This window comes from Lachancea thermotolerans (assembly GCF_000142805.1).
Source record: "Lachancea thermotolerans CBS 6340 chromosome E complete sequence".
Taxonomy (NCBI): Eukaryota; Fungi; Ascomycota; class Saccharomycetes; order Saccharomycetales; family Saccharomycetaceae; genus Lachancea; species Lachancea thermotolerans.
In genome coordinates, this window is record NC_013081.1 from 1,456,886 (window position 1) to 1,477,864 (window position 20,979).

Below are 20,979 nucleotides of genomic sequence, written 5' to 3' on the forward strand. Positions count from 1 at the left end.
GAAATTACAGATTTTGAAATTTTGTTCTTCATGACCTACTAAAGAGAGCTGACAATGCAAATGGAGGACAGGCAAGAGTCACCAAAGTCCCAAAGCGCGTTGGTTACGGAGCCTGCAGACATCAAGAAGATCAAATCTGAAGATTTCCCCAGTCAGAATGACGATGAAGAGCCATTTTACGATTTTCAAGCTTTTGTAAAGCTGATGAAGGACCCAAGGGCGGACCCCATTGTGAGGTATACAAGATCGTTCCTTAACAACTTCGTAACAAAAAGAGAACTCTGGACAAGCGAAGAACAGAGAAAACTCGTGAATGACTTCAAGGTATTTGTTTTCGATAAGCTAACCCTCTATGAACCATTCAAGTCATTGGACGCAGCAAATCTACTGAATGCCAAGGAAGGTATGGAAAAGCTTATAATGGGAAAGCTTTACCATAAGTGCTTTTCTCCTTGCCTAAAGTCCCAGTTAAACGTGCTCGACAAGGGCCACAAACTTGACTTAGACCATGACGCAATGCTCGCAGACAAGAGAGAAGAGTTCAGATTTATTGATCCTCAACATCTTGAGATCAACGACAAAATATCCTCCAAGCTTGAGACATTTACACAGCTATCCGCCAAGGAGCTAGGCCGAATGAATGGCTACAAAGCGCCGAGAGATAAAATGGTATGTGCACTGAATGCTTGCCGAGTTATCTTTGGCTTTTTAAAACACTTGAAGTTAGAAAGAGATGGTGCTGACGCTTTCATACCGCTCTTGATATATGCAATTTTGAAGAGCAATGTTGAGTCTCTCATCTCAAATGTTAACTATATCGAGAGGTTCAGATATCCAGGCTTTCTGCGTGGCGAGAGCTCCTACTACCTAAGCAGCCTTCAAGGGGCGGCAGGCTTTGTAGCAAACATGCAGGTGGAGTCGTTGCACATCGGAAACCAGCAAGATTTTGAAAGCAAGTACCATGCAAACCAGGATGCCTTAAGAAAGGAGCGCGAGAGCAGGCAGCCTAGCGACCCTCACAAAAACGCTAGTATTCCACGCGAACCATACGGGCCGTCTCCGAGCGATTACATTCTCAAACCGCTGGACGGTGCAACGAATATCGTGCTTTCCAAGTTTGCGGAACTCTTCTCACCGGCTCCAGCTTCCCCTCAAGGCCATGATGCTCAAGAGGACGTGGAGGGCCATGATGACATAACGAGGCTTGCGCAAGAAATGGAGGAAAAAGAACACGCAAGAGTATTGCGCGAACTCCACGCTATGTTCCCAGACATGGACCAAGAGCTGATACGAGACATTTCAATCGCTAAAAAGTATCGCATAGGAGCTTGTGTAGACGTGTTATTAACGCTTTCTTCCTAACCTGAAAGGCGTAACTAATGATTATCTAAGAAAGTTATCGAATTGACAGAATCGCCAGCCTGTCCGAAGAATTAATAATTACAGACTCCAGTGGCGCTATATAAGAGCGTGAACGATAAAGCTTAGCGAAAATCTCAGGTCTACTAAATCAACCCTCTTGGACCAAATGAGGTTTATTTCACTGGTAGGAACCGCTTTAATCAGCGGCAAGGTGTCAGCTGAAAGTTCCATAGAGCAAACTGCTGTTCACGATTCAACAAACTTTTGCAAGATAAACAAAGACGAAGTCATCGGGTCAACTTGTGATGTGACTTTCAAAGAAATCAACGAAATCAATGCAAAAATACGGCCTGATCTTTTGTCGCTGGTGCACAGTGACTTTTTCAAATACTTCAAACTGAACCTGTACAAACAGTGCCCCTTTTGGAACGATAACAACGGGTATTGCGTAAACAGAGCATGCGCCGTTGATGTCATCGAAGACTGGGAGAAGCTACCGGAATACTGGCAACCTGAGGTCCTTGGGGGACTTGCTGACGAAAGTGTCGAAGTCGATGGCTCGAAGGACGATGAGTGTGCGTTTTTGGACCAGCTTTGTGATAAAGCTCGAAATGGTATCGTTGACCAGCCAGACTTTAACTACTGCGATGTCGGTGACTTCCACAACAACGAGTCTGTACTTGTTGACCTGACTGCTAATCCAGAAAGGTTCACCGGATATGGAGGAGATCAGTCTTCACAAATATGGTCAAGCATCTATAGAGAAAACTGCTTTTCATCCGATCATGAAGATCAATGTCTGGCGAAAGACGCTTTCTACAGACTTGTATCGGGTCTCCACGCCTCCATTGGAACGCATTTGTCCAATGATTATCTGAATACTGAAACTGCAAAATGGGGTCCTAACCTAGATTTGTTCATGGCAAGAGTTGGCAATTTCCCTGATCGTGTTGCAAACATTTACTTCAACTACGCAGTAGTTGCTAAAGCTCTTTGGAAGATTCAACCATACCTTGCACACTTAGACTTCTGCAATGCGTATCATGAAGACGTAAAGTCAATGATCGAGAGCGTGGTGTCCAATTTGGATTCTAAAATCTTCAATGAAAATCTGTTATTCCAAGACCAGATAAGCTCAAGTTTGAAGGACGATTTTAGAACTCGCTTCAAGAACGTTACTACCATAATGGACTGTGTACACTGCGACAGGTGTAGATTGTGGGGAAAGGTGCAGACCACTGGCTACGCTACCGGCCTAAAGATACTTTTCGAAATTGATTCCGAGGATGAAGCTGCCAGACAAAATGTTGTGGACAAACTAACAAAGTATGAACTCATCGCACTATTCAACACGTTTGATAGGCTTTCTAAAAGTATCGAATCCATTAACAATTTTGAAAAAATGTACAATGAAAAGGTCCAGAGCACTGGGGGCAGAATATTGTCACTTTTCAAGAGCAACAATTTCTTCAAAATTCTTGGCAACGCTGGGAAGTCACTAAGCTCATCGCTCATAAGCAATTCTTCCGAAGAGCCTAATACACAGGATGTGACCGCAACCAGCAGTATTACGAAGACAGAAACTCCTGAAGCTAAGTTTCAAGACTTGAAGCTTCCGACGAAGAAGGTCACCAAGAAAGCGAGCAAGAACACTCTCGGGGGGGCCTGGCATACTGAAATTAATAATGTCAAAGAAGCGTTTATTTTCCTTGGAAAAAGTTACTTGAACTTGCCAAGAACGCTTGCGAGGATGGCTTTGTTCAAACTCAGTAGAGCATGGAACAATTTCGTGGGAGTTCCAAACTATGTCAATGAAGTTGAAAATAATTCAAATACTTACCAGCTCAATATAAATTAGTGGAGAACTTCACAAATAATCTGTTTTACGTTTTGGCCCTTTTCTGTTTTTAACTTATAAACAAAAGAATGCATAACTTATCTAAGTACTTGTAATTTAGGTGGGGATATCCCCATCCAAGCACAATTCCATTTCGACGCGATTCGCGAATACTAATCGCCAGCGTTCCCCTTCTTCTTTTTTTTGCGAGCGGGCTCTTTCTGCTTCCTGCTTTTCTCATTATCCTGAGGCAAATTGCCCTGTGTATCCTCTGCTTCATCATTTGCATCATCGTCGTGAAAGCGAGCTTCTCCATTCCTCCCTCTTTTTAGCGACTTCCCCTCGGAGCTGTTGAATAACTTTTTAGATTCTGTGATGATCTTATTTAGCTTAATAAGCTCGTTAGCTCTTCCTAACTTGACCGCGTCATTCCGTAGAACAAACTTGAAATCCTCGACTTTTATTTTGTTTCTATGAACGGTTTGTGCAGTCTTGTACGCGGACATACATATGTCAACTAGATATGCAGACACCAGCTCATCAACACATTGAACAGACTCTGGAAGAGGCTGCGGTGCATCCCCATAAGCGTACATCAATGCTGCCACATCTTTGCTAAACAGATGTGCCTTTTTAAGTCTTCTCGACATGTTATGTTTTGATGGATTCCTTCAGGTAATTCGTTGCAGTGCTAGAAATTTTTGATTATAATTTAAGTACAGCCTCATCGCCAGAACTGAAGCAAAGATCAAGACTCTGATGAAGCGACAGAGCTCTGCAGGCGGGAAAGCAAAGGAGGTTCGCAGGGTCAAAACCTTCACAGGGTGCTGGACATGTCGTTCTAGGAAAGTTAAGTGTGACTTAGGCAAACCAACCTGCCAGCGTTGTGATAAATCAGGGCTTGAGTGCGGCGGGTACGACATAAAGCTGCGATGGTCACAACCAATCAGATTCGATAACTTCGGCCAAGTTGATCCAAACACTTCAAGCTCGGCATGTGCAGATGAACCACAATCACAGAGGCGTAATGTTGGATTCGTGACTTACAAAGATGAATATGAGTTCTACGAAGACATGGACGACGAGCTATCAGAACTTCACTCTCCTTCATTAGACAAAATAGCCGACAATAAGACTTGGATTATAAAGAAGTTTGGTGTCTTTCGCGGCACGGACAAAGTCAAAACCAAACACGTTCCACGGCGCAAGAAACGACGGAAGCAAGACCAGCAATCGCGTTCTCCCAAAATTCGGTCGGAGGTTTCAGGAGTCACAAGTTCTAATATGGGAGATGATACAGAGCTGCACTCCGCACAAAACATTGCAAATTTATTTGATTTCGACCTCTCAATGAATTTCAACGGAAATGAATGGATTGCTAATGAACTCCGAGACGATGCCTTGCTGTCTGCATCGGCAATACAGGGAATTCCCATGGATAGCCTTTTCGATCGGCCCAAGAATTTTAGCACTTCCTTGCCAGCTACCAGCGAATCATCAAATACCTCAGCACCACGTTCAGAAGGTCCTTCAGTTCAAGAAAGTCAGGACAAACAGCGACATAATAGCCAGCAGACCGGTTCTGTTAATGGAGCTGATTTCTCTCAAATTTATAAGCTGTTATTTCATAGGGGTCCCGATCTTCTTCGCACACATAGGTCCAATTCAGTTCCCACAGATCATCAGAGCACTCCACGTACAATCGTGCCTCTCCAAAACATAATATTAGTCGATTCCTCCGGCCCCGAAGGTCACATGCCTAAGGAAGTACTAGAGGTTGTTGAATCTGAGGTTCCAGAACCTAGGATATTCAACGTCCCCAATAATAGTAATCCTTTACTCACACTTCCCACTACAGGTCTCAAAGTTCATGGGTTGACTAGATTCCTGCTTAATTACTATTTGCAGAACGTAGTCGACCTTATGACAGTTGTGGCTCTACCAACTAATCCTTGGCGGACTATCTATTTCCCACGCGCATCTCGGGCTTTAGGTGATCTTGCTGGCGTCGGGTACACATCTAATTCTCGAAACTCACTCTTAAATGCAATTTTAGCAGTTTCATGCTTCAACCTACAAAGTAAATTTCCTAGGAACTCCCCCGAAATGAGATACTACGTTCAACTTGGGATTGAACTCAGGGGCCAAGCCTCTGATTTTCTGAAAATTTGTCTCGAATCCACTGCTAAACAAGAGCGATACAAGGACATCTTAACGGCAATCCTGTCTATGAATTCCATAGATGTTGTCTGGGGCACTATGGCAGATTGTCAATACCACCTGATGCTCTGCGAAAACTTGGTGGAAGAGAGAATGAAAACGAGGCCCAAGATATCCGGCAAAGCCAGATCTCTTCATAGGATTTTTTCATTCCTGAAATTAATACAGGACAGCACGGCCCTGGATAAAGTGCAGGAAAAGGAAATTGTTCTCGGAAAGAGCCAGTCCGAAAACTTGGAAGAGGAGCTTAACAGAGGTGATCAAGAAGAAATGGGCGAGTTTAAAGAATCATTAGACGAAGTCAACGGGAAAATTCGCATTGAATTTGTGAAGCACGGGGGAGGAAGCGGTAGCACACCAATTTTCACGAACATTGCAAGCCAAACCTACTACTACCCATCAAGCACAGCAGCAAACAACGACTTTTTAAGTACAGATGCGCTTTACGGCCTACCGAACTCTATCATCCTACTCTTTTCTGACTGTGTAAGACTCGCCAGACATCGAGAGTACTATAGGATGCGCAAGCTCGATATCCCTTCATCTTACTATGTGCTTTGTACTACATTCGAGAAGAAACTCATGGGTTGGAAATCTGAATGGAATTTTTTTAAACCGGATACCAGAGATTTCTTGAACGATACCGTTGAGGGGGTTTATCACCATACCATTAGCTTTTACGAGGGCTTGATTATTTACCATCATACGATGGTTCGAGGCCAAGGGCACAAGGGGGTTCAAAACAACGTGGGGAAAGTCTTGGATCACCTTGATAAACTCGCAGCTCTGATACACGACAAAGGTGTCAAGATTGTCCCACTTATTTGGCAAGGATTTATAGCGGGTTGTGCAGCCATTGACACCGGCTTGCAGTTGAAATTTAAGGAGTGGGCTGCGAAACTAGCAAATTCGGGAATGGGTTCCTATTGGGGTGCGAGGCAAATCATGTTTGAAGTATGGAGAAGGCGTATGAATGGGGAACATTGTGACAACTGGTTCGACGTTTACAGAGACTGGGAAATGAATTTGATGCTTTCCTAAGCAAGGAAGCCCGTGTATAGAAGTAAGTTAATTACGGAAATAGAACCTACAATATAAAGGATAAGCAACCCAGTTATTAGTAGCTCGTGAACTCAACACGAAACGTTGTGTAGTTCAGGGATAAAATTTCGAAGTGTGCTAACAATTTGCTTTAATTTACCGAGATCACGTGCCTTGCACTGAAAGGGACAATTCCGGTTTTTCGAGGGACGTTTCAGCTCGAGACGTTGTATAAAAGGGGAAAGAAAGTTGGTTTTGCGGGGAATAACCTTTCAGCCACATTACATAGCCACTTTGTGATTAATACAAAATGGATTCAGTATTGAACGTGGGAATAGTTGGAACAGGGATTTTCGCGAGAGATTCGCATTTACCTGCCTATCAGCAACTGCCCAATGAGTTCAAGGTGGTAGCTGCTTTCAACAGGACTAAAAGTAAAGCGGAAGCGTTCGCGGAAGATGCAGGAATTGAGAAAGAAAAAGTTTTCGACAATCTGGACGATATGCTGAAAGATGAGTCAATCTCTGCTATTGATGCACTGCTTCCAGCACAATTCAATGCAGAGACTGTGGAGAAGTGCATTGCTGCCAGGAAACCAGTCATTTTGGAAAAGCCGATCGCCGCGACAATGGCTCAGGCAAGAAAAATCGTTGAAATGTCAGATGCCACGACCCTTCCTATTGGAATCGCTGAGAATTGGCTGTTCATGAATGCTGCCAGCGCGCTAAAGGAGCAGTTAGCAGAGATCGGGCCAATCACAGCATTCACTTACAACTCTACGGGGCCTTTTGTGAAGGAAAACAAATACCTTTCAACATCCTGGAGGCAGAACCCTGAACATATTGGTGGATTCCTTTCTGACGGCGGCGTTCACCAATTGGCTTTGCTCACCGAAGTTTTGGGGGAGGTTGAATCGGTGAGCGCGCTGACCAAACAGGTTCGTAAGCAATCCGGTACAGACGATGTCGTGTTCTCGACTGTAAAGCTTAGAGACTCCGACGTTATTGGAACCTTTACCTACGGCTCTGCGTTCGGGTCGTGCAAGAAGTCCGTGTACTTCAAGGTGTATGGGCTTAATGGTGCCGCAACACTTGACTTGTCGGACAAAAAGAAGCCTGTGATTAAGGTCACAGTTGGCGACTCGGCAGAAGCGAACGCAAAGGAAAATACGATTGAGATTGACGAGCACCCATCAGGCGGCATTCAAGAGGAATTCCTGAACTTTCGCGAGTCAATTCTGAAAAAAGAAAAACGAGTAATCAGAGGCTCGCCCCGAGTTGCGTTCCATCACTTGGCTTGCGTTGCTGCGTTTTTGGACTCTTCTGCTAAGGATGGAGACAGCGTGGTCGTCGAGCAGCCTTGAATCTAAAATCTTGTATACGACGTTGTTTCCTACAATAATGTTTACCAATATGGACAAAAACTATGTTTTGTGATTATGAATATGACGCGGAATAATTAAACATGTAAAAACCTAAATAGAAAAAGGTTACCAATAGCGAAGCCTTGTGATACAGAGCCAAGAAGCAAGTTCATAAAGGCTAAAGTTATACGGATTTTCTCATAAACGATGTGAACAATGCGTAAAAATGTGTATTTTTAGCGCTAAATTGTTGTACAATCGATATTGACTGAGAGCTCAAATAAAAATCTCGAGACACACATATACGTGTTTCAACGGGTTTTTCTGTAGTACCATTCAGTCCAGCAGTGAAATTTGGAAACTCCTCTTTGTGGTGTATAGGATTGTGTTCATGAGCTAAGATGCATAAAAGTGACTCTGTTGTATATTCAGCTTCGCCATTAGTCAGCGTGAGCCGGAAATGGCATCTTTTTGAAGCCCGTCGATTTAACTGTTCTAAAAAAAGAAACGGTTCAGTTTCCCTTGAAAGAGGGCATTATAGCGGTCGCATCTTCCGCAACAATGGTACGGTGGTGTGATGTGGTCCGCTGCTCAAAGAAGGGTATTAATTTGAAGTGCAGATCTTGAATTTGCCGTCGAACCTCAGGCCGATAAACCTTTTTTTATTGAAACCTAGATTTTTCTCCTATCAAATGCTTTCCGAACAGACGCGCAATATTGTTAAGGCCACAGTGCCAGTCCTAGAACAACATGGCACAACAATCACGACGGTTTTCTACCGGAATATGCTATCGGAACACAAAGAACTCTTGAACATATTCAACAAAACCAATCAATCAAGAGGCCTGCAACCCACCGCTCTGGCGACAACTGTGTTGGCGGCGGCAAAGCATATCGATAATCTTGAAGCACTTGCGCCTTATGTTGTGGAAATTGGCCACAAGCATCGTGCGTTGCAAGTGTTACCGGAACACTATCCTATTGTTGGCAAACATTTGCTAGGAGCTATTAAAGAGGTCTTAGGAGATGCTGCCACTGAAGACATCATTAACGCTTGGGCAGAAGCTTACGGCGCTATTGCTCAAATTTTTATTGACGTGGAAGCCGATCTGTATCGAAAGGCAGCCTGGAGCGGCTGGAAGCCATTCAAGGTTGCCGAAAGAAGAAATGTTGCTACTGAAGTTGTTGAGTTTAGGGTCGTACCATCCGAAGCCTCAGGCATTGATCTCTCAAATACTTCCTTTGTGCCTGGCCAATACGTAACAGCCAAGACGCACCCAACCAATGAAAACAACAAATACGATGCTCTGCGCCACTACTCCATATGCTCCTCTTCAGCAGCCAAAGGCCTAAAATTTGCGGTGAAGCGCGAGCACGATGGAGTTCATTCTGGCCTAGTTTCGACTTACCTTCATGACAGCATCAAAGAGGGAGACGTGATATATTTAAGCGCACCAGCTGGGGACTTTGCACTAGATAGCAACTTGACGAAGCAAAACGAGATTCCGCTCGTGCTCTTGAGTGCGGGAATTGGAGTCACTCCTTTGGTATCCATGTTAGAAGAACAGATTGAAGCTAACCCCTCAAGGCCTATTGTTTGGATTCAGTCCGCATTTAACCGGGATAGTCAGCCTTTTGCTTCGCGTGTTGAAGATCTGCTAAAAAAGTGCGGCAATGTTACTGTTCATTCCGTTCACACCGAAACAATGCCTCGTATAGATACCGGATATCTTTCTGAAAAGCTGCCTAGCCACTCAGACATATACGTGTGCGGTTCTTCCCAGTTCATGTCAGGAATGATCAAAATGCTCAAGAAGCTCGAGTACAAAGATGAGAGGATTCATTACGAGCCATTTGGTCCAAAAATGGCTACTGAGCTCTCGAGCAACTGCTGATAAGGGACCCCATCACACATTTATAGTGACTGCCGCCTGTGACAGTAAAACTCTTGTAAAAAGAAACAAATATATTATTTATGACAATACTTTGGATAGGCTGAGATGAAACTTCCTTGGGGAATTAAACATGTCGTTCAGATCATTGATTAATAGTGGCATTGTGAAACGTTAACGAACTTAGTAGATTATCCTGAACTGAGGACAAGGGCAACGATGAGAGGACATCTCCTGCTGCGGTCTTCTAAAGAATTTCTAACATTGGACAACGAGATGACCTCGCGATTATTCAAGCTTTCAGACATATCCCTTTGCTCTATTAAACGTATTCGAGTCCCGCTGGTAGCGAGTGATCGAACATGGTTAACATTGGTTTGCTTCTCGAACTGCCATGTGTATGACAAAATGCTGCTTCATAAGCTGAACAAATACTTCTATGTCACGGAGTTCGAATAAGAAATCCACTAGCGCTCAATTAGAGATGCACATGGGATAGAAGCATCATTTCCACCAAGACCCTCCCAGGCCTTTTACGCAGCTTTAAAATTTAAACGCCCGATTATCTAAGATGCTACAAACGTTCTGGCCTAGAGTGTTCCTGCATGATTTGAACTCAAGAACTAAATACGAACTTCACGATCATTCAAAGAATATAAGTTCTCCCAGCAAAATCGAAGGGTAACATAAAGGCCCTACCGACTTGAAGCTTAAGTCACGGAATAACAAAAAATCTTGTGTCACGATGTTAGCAGGGGCTCTTGAGGGAACCGGTATCTGTAGGAAGAGACCTACATGGTGTTTGCCATCCGGTGGCAGTTCCAGCGCGTTGCTGTCTCGAGTTCATGCCACTCGTCATTATCCTAGGTACGATGGATGGATTGAAGTCACAGGGGGGTTTAGGAAAAGCTGGATGCCTTCCCTTGATTAATTCAGAAATCTCGCTGTTTCTCACCGTGCTTTGCTTAACGGTGCCTCAATGCGCACATGCCCCTAAAATGTTCACACATAATGGAGGCACCATTTGATGTGACTTGCGGTAGCTAGATCGCGGGCCCAATTATGCGGGCACGACCAATATATATCTGCGGCTCGCGCGGCACACCTTGTAGAACTGAATGTGAACCCTCGCAAACAGCAAGCAAAAGTCGTTGAACTCAGATCCACCTATCTGCACTAAATGAGTTTTTTGAGCGAGAACTGCTCAGTTCTACATCCAACTTTGCACACCTCAGCTTTTAATGCCTAAAAATAGTTCGCCTAAGCTCAATAAGCATTATAGTTCACAGTGTCAGGGTGCTAAGCATTTCGCGCGTGAAAAGCTAGCCAGGAGTCTGTAACTAATGCAATAAGGGCGCTTTCGTTGTTAGCTAGGAAGTCAAGTAATCGCTTTAACAATATTACACCCTATATGATACGGGAATGTCTGTATAAAAATATAGGAGCCTTCTTCCATAGCGCTTTCTGGTGAAATATTGTTCTGTTGCTAATCATATTCGAGAAAGCGGGGTTTTCTGGGCCCGTTGATACATGTCCTAACCTTAAACTCGGCCGGTTAGCACAAGCCCTTTTTAATTCAATGTACGTCTTTTATTTACAATTTGATGGCTAAATTTTGAAAAAAATGCTCACGTTTTAGAGATTGAAATGGCTTCGCTTTCGGGAAGATTGGTTGAACGTCCGTTGCTGAGAGGTGGAATTTTATCCGAGGTAGTATCTATATTATGACCAAATTTATTGAAAAATGCTAATATGTCAACAGTTGTTAAACCCAATATATGGATTCAATCCAATTACTAGACTTGCGTAAATACCCATGTTTCTAGCGAGGCGTGTTTCCACTGACTTTCTGTAAATGTGAAGAGCACTTAATTTTCGAGGTGCGGAGAAGCCGAGAGAACTCTTTCCTAAAAAAAATAGCTCAACAAGGAAGCACAACTGTGGCATCGCGTGCTTGCAAATGCAAGCTGCTTATTCTAACCGGCCCTGTGAACTAGCGGTTTCAAGCTAAGATTCAAGGCTCTAGGTTCCCGTTCGGGCTTCATGCATTCAATCGACCAACTGTCTCATTCACCCAAAGTCTCGTGATTACTTCCCTTCGAAGTCACTGTAGTGGGTTGACCATATAAAAGAGAAGTATACGCAGAAGACTACTGGAGGAGTCGCTTGACTTCTTGCAAGAATGCCATTCTCTTCAACTGCAACTATTCATGGCGATGATCGTCTGAACCGAGTTAGCGATGTGGCGCCTCCTATTAATGTTTCTACCACCTTCCGCTACGACGATGAGCATCTCGAGCCTGCTACTATCTCTACGGGGACACACACTTCAGATAGCCCGATGATATACTCCAGACTCGGGCACCCGAATGCTGATCGTTTAGAAGTTGTTCTTACAGAGATTCTTGATGGGCCAACAGTTGTTTATGCGTCGGGACTCGCAGCTTACCACGCGATCTTGATCCACGTCAATCCAAAAAGGCTCTTTCAGCCGCATTGCTATCACGGCTGTGAGGCTGTGGCTAAAATCATCTCAAGGATTAGTGGTATGGAAATTTTGCCCCTTGAGAATCTCGAGGATAAATGCCAGTCCGGGGACCTAGTACACTTAGAGGACCCTGGAAATCCATACGGCGAGGTAGTGAATCTCGATGAATTCGCCGAAAAAATCCACCGGGCAGGAGCCTTAATGTTGGTTGATTCGACTCTTGCCCCTCCTCCTCTCAGAAACACCTGGGAATTTGGGGCTGACATCGTGATGCACTCTGGTACTAAGTACTTTGGTGGACATTCAGACCTTCTTAGTGGCATCGTAAGCGTTCGTGATGAGAAAGTTGCTCAGCAGTTGAGAAACGATAGGACATATCTAGGAACGATCCCTGCCAGCCTTGAAAGCTATCTTTTGCTGAGGTCCTTGAGAACAATGGAGATCAGGGTTTTAAAGCAGTCCAGTAATTGTACCCGTCTTGTGGAGTATCTTGCTTCTCATAAGGACAGATATAACTCTGTGGTAAAGGATATTCGCCACGCCAGTCTTCAGAAAGAAGAATTCGTGAAGAAACAGCTGCCTGGCGGATATGGCCCTGTGTTTTCCCTTTTACTGTTTTCACAAGAACAATGTAAATTACTCGTGAAAAACACGGTCCTTTTTCAACATGCGACATCCTTAGGAGGTGCTGAATCCCTCATAGAATGGAGGGCTATGAGCGATCCTTTTGCAAACCGTAACCTAATCAGGGTTTCAGTCGGTCTAGAGAATGCAGAAGATTTGATTGAAGATCTTGCAGGTACTCTTGAAAAAATAGAAAAGGGAGATCTGACTTGGTAGCTACCCAAATGGTAGGTACCGTTCCTCTCTATAGGGACTTCAAATTACATGATTTTAAAAAAACTCTACAAGTTGGGCAATGCTTGTAACTAAAGCCGCTCTCCGAATGGTAGTCAACGTAGGAGGTGTGATCTTTTTACCGCCCAGCTTGGTTTCAGAAGGAACGGGACCTGGGACGAAATAACATGAAAACTTTTTGTTTAAGAACACCATATACCTCAAATTCGCTAACAAGTTTTAAGAGTGCAAAGCTCGCCCCGTGCGATGCTCTCCACCTCTCCCAGTCACGCAATATTCGATGAGCGCATGATTACTGACAATTTTTTGCTATAATTATTGGCCATATCTCCCTGTAACTTTTTAAATGTAAATACGATTAGGGAAAGTGGTCATTTATTTTTGTTAGCGAAAGTGGCAGTTTGGCTTTTATAACATTTTTGGAAGACGTTTTTTCAGATGTGATTCAAAACCTTGCTTAATGTATGCTACAAAGCATATCTAAACTCAAGATTTTCGAAGTCGGTAAGATCATTAAAACCGGCATCTAGTTTGTCACCACTTTTCTTGCCAATGTCCTGATATGTGTCCCTTTTCCTGTTTTCTCTCAAGTTCACAAGGTAAAGAGTTGCAATTATGACAAGTGCAGCTGCATAGCACACAACAATTGCAATTTTTGCGCCATTGTAATCAGGCGCTTGAGAATCGATAAATGTGTGTGGGCCTGCTATATTAGCAGCAGCGTAGGCAACCAAATTAATTGAAGACACTGTCCATTTTTTGGTGAATCCTAGAGTGTTTGAAGATATGCTTGATAAGATACAAATGAATGCGACAGGAGCAAGTTGGTAAAGAAAAAGGCCAGCCATTTTGCTATTTTTGCTTTTGTCAGCGAACGCGAGCATGCACACCCCAGTAAAGACCAAGGTAATGGAAATAAACGCCCAACACAATCTGCTGTTCAAAAAATTTGTATTTCTCTTGTAGCACCTATAACTCAGCCAACCAAACAGTGGACACCCAACCCATTCGACAGCGTTTGTCCCTAATGAAATCAAAAGTGTCTTTTTGGTCGAGAATTTGAATTCTCCATGAAACAAGATTGTTTGGAAGTTACCCAATCCACCATTTGGAATTTGAGACGCAACGGAATATAAAAAGTATAGCCATGTTCTCACGTCTTTAAACGCTTCAGCTATCTGATATTTCTTTATCCTGTGGTTTCCGAATCCTTGCTGATTTCCTTGAATTCTTTTGACTAATAATATTTTCTCGTGGTTACTGAGGAACCATGCCTTTTCTGGAGAATCTGGCAGGTGCACTATCATTAAAAATCCGACAAAAATTGTAATGCAGCCTGTCACTAAAAATACCAGTCTCCAGGCGGGTATTGAATAAGAGTCTTTGTGATCGTACAAGCCATATGCCATTGCAGAACCCCATATGCCGCCCAAGCCATTGAAACCGAACCACAAACAGACGCGAAGAAAATGTTCTTCCGTTTTCCAGTATTGAGAAGTAATAATGGTAAACGCTGGAGTTATTGCGCTCTCGAGGAACCCTAGCAAACACCTCAAAAATATGAAAGAAGCGTAATTTACTGTCGGGGCAGCATGTAACGCTAAAACGAGGCCCCATGATATAATAATGAGGCAAAGTAATTTCATGAAATGATTCGACTTCTGAAGCAGTGGAGGTAAGGTAAAAAGTCCAAGCAAATACCCAAAATAAAAGGATGATCCTACCCACGAATATTGGTTCCCCTTCATCTTCAAGTCGGTTCTGAGACCCATGATAGCTGCGTTACTGCTGCTTGCTTTATCCATATACTGTACTGCATATAGTAAGCACATCAAAGGAAACATGTTAAGGTCAATTTTTCTTACGAGCTTTTTATCCTCCTCTGGGGTAAGTAGGACATCAGCAGCGTCAAGCGCCAACTTTTTTGCAATGTCAACATCTGAGTTATTTGATATAGCACGTTCATCCCATGGTGCAGCATTGTGGAGCTCCTTTTCATTATCTGTATCGCATTCTGTTGCATTATAAGCATTTTTATCTTTCACAGCAGCGCAGTCGGCTCCACCCACTTCATCATTCATCTTTGATAGATTTATGCCCCAGATAGTCGCAATAATTTTGCTTGCGGAGCTTCGCTTCTTCCAAAGTTCCGGAAGAGTCAGCAAACATCACCCGTTTTAAGCTGTTCGAAGTCCTCTTTTTGTCTCGTTATCAACAATCAAGTTAGAGAAGCGGCTAAGATATCGCTTGCGTGATATAGATCATAAAGGTGCGGAATAATACTTGTGGCTTCAAGGTTGTAAAGTGTTACCTATTTCACCCCTTCTGATGCCTGATCCTCGATCTTGTTTTTCGAGGTACGGCGTTTTTTCTGCTCGGTCGCTCTTAGTTACCACGGAGTTCTGTAGTTGTTAATGATGAAAGCGTGGAGCCACAGTTCTCGGCGTTGGGCCACTTCAAGCAATGATGACATCCTTTTATCAGCTGGCTCAAAAACGGAAAGAACGATTGTCAGCTGGTTATGCTACGTGCTAGTTTTTTCATGGAATAGAATTAATAAGGACATTTATACAAACTAGTGGATTTGCTTCGACATTATATAAGCTATCAAAATACGTAAGAACAACAGTAATACGGGGGACTACTGTAACATAACTGTTGTGACCGATTGGCTCACAAATGTGGCTGTATTTTTGAGCAAACAAATTGCTTTAGCGAAGCTCGAAGACTCTGTCAAATAACATAAAAATCATGCACCTTGGAGCTGTGGTACTTTTTACACAGCACTCTGGGTAACACTTTCTATTTCCTGTGAACTGTTGCCCTCCACAATAGTTCTGCAGTATTCTGTTCCTTCGGGGTATTCATTTATCTCAACCAGTCCTGTTTCGGCAACATAAACGGACCAGTATCCAACAAGATCACTTAGTTTTTCAGGAAATCCGGTACTTACGTCAGTTGTCTCGCCCAAATCCTTAGATAAATCGAATAGTTGCCACTTTCCAGTCCCCAATGGTTCTGGAATATAGACCGCTTTGAACGAGCCTTTTCTAATCGCACGTTGCCCAAAAAGCTCCCATCCAGTTACTGTGTTTTCGTCATGAACATAGTCAGAGGCCTTTTCGAGATATGGCATCCATGTTTTCCCTCTGGGTATATGCACATTTCTTCCTTGAAATATGTGGCCTGGGTGCTGGATCTTCGCTAGATCTAATATTGTTGGTAGAATATCCATTACAGTGGTGAATTCAGAAACAACACCTTCTTTTTTCTGTTGTTTGTTAAGAGGAGGGTAGTTCAGGATTAAAGGGCAGTTTATACCGCCTTCGGTTGCCCACATCTTATACATGTGTCTGGGTGCGGTTGCTGCCTGGGCCCACAGATCTCCGTAGTAAACAAAACTATCCTTGTTGCCAATATTATCAAACCGGTTATTATATTTAGAGGATATCTTGTCCCCGAACAACTTACCATTGAAGGGAAGAGCTTCCAAAAGCATTCCCTCTGCTCCATTGTCAGACATAAACAAAACCACAGTGTTTTCGAGCTCACTGGTCTCTTCAAGTCTCTTAAGAACGCGGCCCACATTTTTATCAAGTTCGTCCACCATTGCAGCATATGTCTCCATGACACGAGATGCGTACTCTTTGGCTTCATCGTCTAGCTCGTCCCAAACTTTGTCCTGCTTTGTTTCCACCAAATGTGGCACAACTCCTTTCTCGATTATTCCTTCCCTTTCCGCATGTCTTAACCGGTCGTTTCTTAGAGCTAAGGGGCCCTTGCTATAAACGCCTCTGTATTTCTTTATTGTATTTTGAGGTGCTTGTAAGGGCCAGTGAGGCGCGGTATAGGTTAGGAACCCTAAAAACGGCCTGTCTTTTCGCTGCTCTTTGTCGTCCAAATACTCAAGAAATTTATCCGTAAAATATTTGGTACTATAAAAGTCTTCTGGGAGCTCCTTGTCGACATTCACCCGGCGGCCATTTTCCTGATAAAGGAAAGGCATGAAGTGCTTCTCTGACGTTTCAAACTTATAATGGTTCCCGGCTCCTGGAAGTAAGGTGAAGCTCTTTTCGAAGCCCCTTTTATCTGGCCAATATGGTTCATCGAGGCCCAGGTGCCATTTACCTGAAATCAAAGTGTAGTACTCAGGAGTGAGAATTTCGCTTAAAGCGGCCACTCTAAAGTTCAGATACCCCTCGTAACCTGGTTTTCCTTCGAACTTCTCTGGAAAGCCTCTTGCATACTCTGCCATCTGACCAAGTCCCGCCAAGTGATTATCAGTTCCCGAGAGTAGCATTGATCGCGTTGGCGAACAAGCTGAAGCGGTATGAAAGCCCGCAAATCTCAAGCCATCGCGCCCAAGCCTGTCGAGGTTCGGTGTTTCAATCTCTCCTCCAAAGCAACCAATATCGGTGAAACCTAGATCATCGGCCACAATAACGAGGAAGTTCGGCTTTCTTGAGGGCATTTTGGAAGGCGAATTCTTTTAAGATTAACAACAGTGTCTGGAAGGGAGTTCCCGCCTACATATACGTTTCCAGCACCCCTGCGCACCTTTTGTTCCCATGGGTCTTGATTGCGGATTTGACTCAAGCTACACTGCAAGTCACTGTGTCTCTGCTGCGTGCGAAGGCACGTCATTCTGGGCAGTTGGGCTGTCTGCTTTTTGGTGTTTTGAAGTCACAGCAGGCACCACCTTGACAAATTGCAGAGAGCGTTTGTTGTGCAAATTTCAAAATTGGTACTTCATCCCGCTTGGCACAATAGCTGGTTTCAATTTCTTATAGGGAACGTAAGGGCTAAAAATTCGACATATGAGACGAGTTACAGAATTAGTAGGCTACTACCTCCTGAAAAACACAGAACATAGGGTTCCACGCCTGCATGGATAACTACAAGCCCTGAATCAGGTGAAACCATTTTTCCATTCTTTGGACGTCGTTTGAGGCGTTTGAACACCACAGTCACGTGACATACATGCTGACATGTGGAAGCGCTTCTGACATGCTATTTTCATTCCGATGCAGTGCATACAGATGCTGTTCAATACACACAGAACGAACAAAGGCTGAATAGTATTTGTAATCGTGGCCTTTGTTTTCAGCAAGGTTTTTTTGACCGTTTTTTGTTCCGCAGCAAATTTAGCGGCATATTGCCCTTGAAAGTGGGCATGACTTGGTGTGGCAATATTACCCGCTCGGTTCAAATTCTGCAAAGTTCCTTTGAAGTTGGACATTTCTATGGGTTATTTGTAAAAAGTCAAGGACCTTTGACCCTAAGTGACGCATGCGTCTATAGTGATAGTAGAGGCAAAATTCACTGGGAGCCCAGGAAGCTTACATTAGCATTCCAATAAAGCCTTCTGCTCTCTCTAAGATTTGCAGATCCGAGCATAGCTCTGAAGAAAGACGTATATGAAAATTTTGTTAGCCAGTAATTTTTTTATTTTTATCTCTAGGTTAAAAGTTAAGCAAGTTGGTGATTCTTTGTAAAAAATCAGCTGTGAAGCCCTCTGATATATTATCAGGAGAAACAGGCTAACAAAATTCATTCAGTCTCTGTACACTAAGGTTGGGACTCTATAACACGCTTTCAGCCAGGTATATTCATAAAGATGTTTATTCAAAATAATATTCTTTTAACAGGGCTTTTATTTAGAAAATTGATATATAATTTAGAGCATACAAGACGCGAGAGCGACGAAGAGAGCGCCCCCTAAGTTCATGTTGCTCATAATTCCTTCGGCGGCTCCCGTAGAGGAAGAAGAAGAAGAGGCGGAAGAGGCCGAGCTCGAAGATGAAGAAGAGCTAGAAGAGGAGTCCGAAGTTGATGAGGTTACGGCGGCGGTAACAGTTTTGGTGTAAGAGCCGCTTTGGTTGGTAGCTGTGATGGTCTTGGTGGTACTGCTCAAAGAAGTGGTGTCTGGACCCTCTGTGACGACTTTAGTGTAAGTGGCATCACTGTTTTTGACTGTCACAGTTCTAGTGGTGCTCTGGCTAATGATTGGGTCAGCGGTGTCGGTAACAACCTTGGTGTACACATTGCTGCCATTAGTGGCTGTGATAGTTTTGGTAGTCATAACACTGGTGGCAGCAGAAACAGCGGAAGCACCGATAACGCTAGCGGCTAGAACAGTGGACGAGAACTTCATTACGATTTTGTTACTTTATGAAGATATTTCGAGAATGTTCTAGCTCATGTCCACCAGCTGCTTTGCTTTATATAGATTCTCGCGCTAACTTCAGCTTTTGCAAACATAGTGAGGATGCTCGAGCCAGTTTCCTAATCGGAACCAACTTGCTTAAGCACACCCATTTCTCCTCCTGGGACTGTATGCCTGACATAATTTCTTATGTCAACTTTTGCCTGAGGAGCTGCAAAGGCAAAGTCTCGAGTCTTCCGACATCCGTTAATGGCAAGAGCCTATTGGCTTTCGTTCCCAAATCGCCGAGATCCCGCTCCGACAACGGCTGGTTCCGGGATCTAGGGGTGCAATTAGGCCTGTCACTTAAGCCCTGATTACTTAAACAAGTGACAATTTCATTTAAGTGCACCTGCATGCAGGTGCATGTCGGTCGCCTGACATCAAGACAGCGAGACGAGTGCATCAATCAATTTACACGAAGAGGATTTTATGTCATCAATTGTGTCTCTATCACAGGAATATGCATATGTCGTACTGACACTTCAGGGTGCAGTTCAAATTCACACAAGGGTTTACAGAGCAACCACTGAAGGGAGCTGACATTGGTCCGGACCAAAGGAACTCTTCGGATGTGCCGGTGCCTATGCTGCTGAGAATGTTCCCAGTTGAAAGGGATCTTGGCCTTACGAATATCGCGCTGATACTGTCGCTGGAGGTTAAAAATTTCAGCGACAGTAAAGTAGTCCAGTGTCGATCGGACATTCGAGGGAAGCTGTCACACTAAGATAGTAACTTGGAGCTGAAGCAATCACCCCAGCCTAAATCTGTGAGGAAGAGTCAGAGGTAGTCAACGCTCTCGTTAAAAGGTAAAAATTGTTAAATCAACGAACGATAAACATACTTATTGTACTAAATTTAATTCCCGTACTCCATACGGCATTTAGGCAAGGTATCGAATTAGCATAAGACCATACTCATCTATTTAGAAGTATAAGTCCATTAGAAATTTAACCGCTTAGATCAACAAAGCAGCAACGGCAGCACCAAGCATACCAGTACCAACGGTGACACCGGCGGCACCACCAGTGTAAGAGCTTATGGTAGCAGAGGAGGAGGAGGAGGAGGCTTCAGTTGAAGATGAAGCAACAGTGGAAGAGGTCACAGTAGTCTGGCTGACAGCGGAGTCAGAGGAAGATGGAGCAGCAGAGGTGCTGGTCGAAGAGGCGGCGTAGCTGCCCTCACCAGTCCACACAAAAGTAGCATCCTGGGTCACGGTCTTGGTGTAGACGTGACCGTTCTTGGTAGCAGTGATAGTGGTGGTGATCGAGCTACCGCTTCCAGTGTCGACGTCAGCGGAGCTGGAGGCCGCCTCAGAAGTCGCAACCGAAGAGCTGGCCTCGGAAGTAGAAGAAGGAGCAGCGGAAGAGCTGGCCTCGGAAGTAGAAGAAGGAGCAGCAGAAGAGCTGGCCTCGGAAGAGACAGCAGCAGAGGTCGAAGCAGCGTAGCTGTCTTCACCACCCCACACGAAAGTAGCATCCTGGGTCACGGTCTTGGTGTAGACGTGACCGTTCTTGGTAGCAGTGATAGTGGTAGTGATCGAACTACCGCTGTCAGCAATGACAGCAGAAGCAAGGGCAGCGGCAACGAGAACAGATGGGGTCTTCATATTTTGCAGTAGTAGTTTGTAAGCGAGCGATTAAACTTTGAATACTGGTTTCCCTTTATCAGAAAGCACTATCAACCGTCTTTGCTGTTCTGTATTTTATACCT

The 20,979-nt window shown here is 44.0% G+C and overlaps 11 protein-coding genes across 11 annotated transcripts; 6 read left to right on the plus strand and 5 right to left on the minus strand.

Moving 5' to 3' along the window:
- Positions 1–54: 54 nt before the first annotated feature.
- VPS9 (guanine nucleotide exchange factor VPS9) lies at positions 55–1,362 on the plus strand (the record flags this gene model as incomplete). The annotated part of the gene is made up of 1 exon (XM_002554149.1): positions 55–1,362. One exon carries the CDS (start codon positions 55–57, stop codon positions 1,360–1,362), a length of 1,308 nt encoding a protein of 435 aa, XP_002554195.1.
- A 166-nt stretch (positions 1,363–1,528) lies between these two features.
- On the plus strand, positions 1,529–3,220 carry ERO1 (ER oxidoreductin; the record flags this gene model as incomplete). Its single annotated transcript, XM_002554150.1, has 1 exon — positions 1,529–3,220. The coding sequence occupies one exon, from the start codon at positions 1,529–1,531 to the stop codon at positions 3,218–3,220; it is 1,692 nt and encodes a 563-aa protein (XP_002554196.1).
- Positions 3,221–3,372: 152 nt separating this feature from the next.
- On the minus strand, positions 3,373–3,849 carry TAF13 (Taf13p; the record flags this gene model as incomplete). Its single annotated transcript, XM_002554151.1, has 1 exon — positions 3,373–3,849. The coding sequence occupies one exon, from the start codon at positions 3,847–3,849 to the stop codon at positions 3,373–3,375; it is 477 nt and encodes a 158-aa protein (XP_002554197.1).
- Positions 3,850–3,958: 109 nt separating this feature from the next.
- Positions 3,959–6,460, plus strand: ARG81 (Arg81p; the record flags this gene model as incomplete). Its single annotated transcript, XM_002554152.1, has 1 exon — positions 3,959–6,460. One exon carries the CDS (start codon positions 3,959–3,961, stop codon positions 6,458–6,460), a length of 2,502 nt encoding a protein of 833 aa, XP_002554198.1.
- Positions 6,461–6,770: 310 nt separating this feature from the next.
- Positions 6,771–7,823, plus strand: KLTH0E16522g (uncharacterized protein; the record flags this gene model as incomplete). Its single annotated transcript, XM_002554153.1, has 1 exon — positions 6,771–7,823. One exon carries the CDS (start codon positions 6,771–6,773, stop codon positions 7,821–7,823), a length of 1,053 nt encoding a protein of 350 aa, XP_002554199.1.
- A 692-nt stretch (positions 7,824–8,515) lies between these two features.
- On the plus strand, positions 8,516–9,718 carry YHB1 (flavohemoglobin; the record flags this gene model as incomplete). The annotated part of the gene is made up of 1 exon (XM_002554154.1): positions 8,516–9,718. The coding sequence occupies one exon, from the start codon at positions 8,516–8,518 to the stop codon at positions 9,716–9,718; it is 1,203 nt and encodes a 400-aa protein (XP_002554200.1).
- A 2,179-nt stretch (positions 9,719–11,897) lies between these two features.
- On the plus strand, positions 11,898–13,043 carry KLTH0E16566g (putative cystathionine beta-lyase; the record flags this gene model as incomplete). The annotated part of the gene is made up of 1 exon (XM_002554155.1): positions 11,898–13,043. One exon carries the CDS (start codon positions 11,898–11,900, stop codon positions 13,041–13,043), a length of 1,146 nt encoding a protein of 381 aa, XP_002554201.1.
- A 485-nt stretch (positions 13,044–13,528) lies between these two features.
- On the minus strand, positions 13,529–15,142 carry KLTH0E16588g (KLTH0E16588p; the record flags this gene model as incomplete). The annotated part of the gene is made up of 1 exon (XM_002554156.1): positions 13,529–15,142. One exon carries the CDS (start codon positions 15,140–15,142, stop codon positions 13,529–13,531), a length of 1,614 nt encoding a protein of 537 aa, XP_002554202.1.
- Positions 15,143–15,837: 695 nt separating this feature from the next.
- KLTH0E16610g (arylsulfatase) lies at positions 15,838–17,532 on the minus strand (the record flags this gene model as incomplete). The annotated part of the gene is made up of 1 exon (XM_002554157.1): positions 15,838–17,532. One exon carries the CDS (start codon positions 17,530–17,532, stop codon positions 15,838–15,840), a length of 1,695 nt encoding a protein of 564 aa, XP_002554203.1.
- A 1,206-nt stretch (positions 17,533–18,738) lies between these two features.
- FIT2 (Fit2p) lies at positions 18,739–19,215 on the minus strand (the record flags this gene model as incomplete). The annotated part of the gene is made up of 1 exon (XM_002554158.1): positions 18,739–19,215. One exon carries the CDS (start codon positions 19,213–19,215, stop codon positions 18,739–18,741), a length of 477 nt encoding a protein of 158 aa, XP_002554204.1.
- A 1,009-nt stretch (positions 19,216–20,224) lies between these two features.
- FIT3 (Fit3p) lies at positions 20,225–20,875 on the minus strand (the record flags this gene model as incomplete). The annotated part of the gene is made up of 1 exon (XM_002554159.1): positions 20,225–20,875. The coding sequence occupies one exon, from the start codon at positions 20,873–20,875 to the stop codon at positions 20,225–20,227; it is 651 nt and encodes a 216-aa protein (XP_002554205.1).
- Positions 20,876–20,979: the final 104 nt, after the last annotated feature.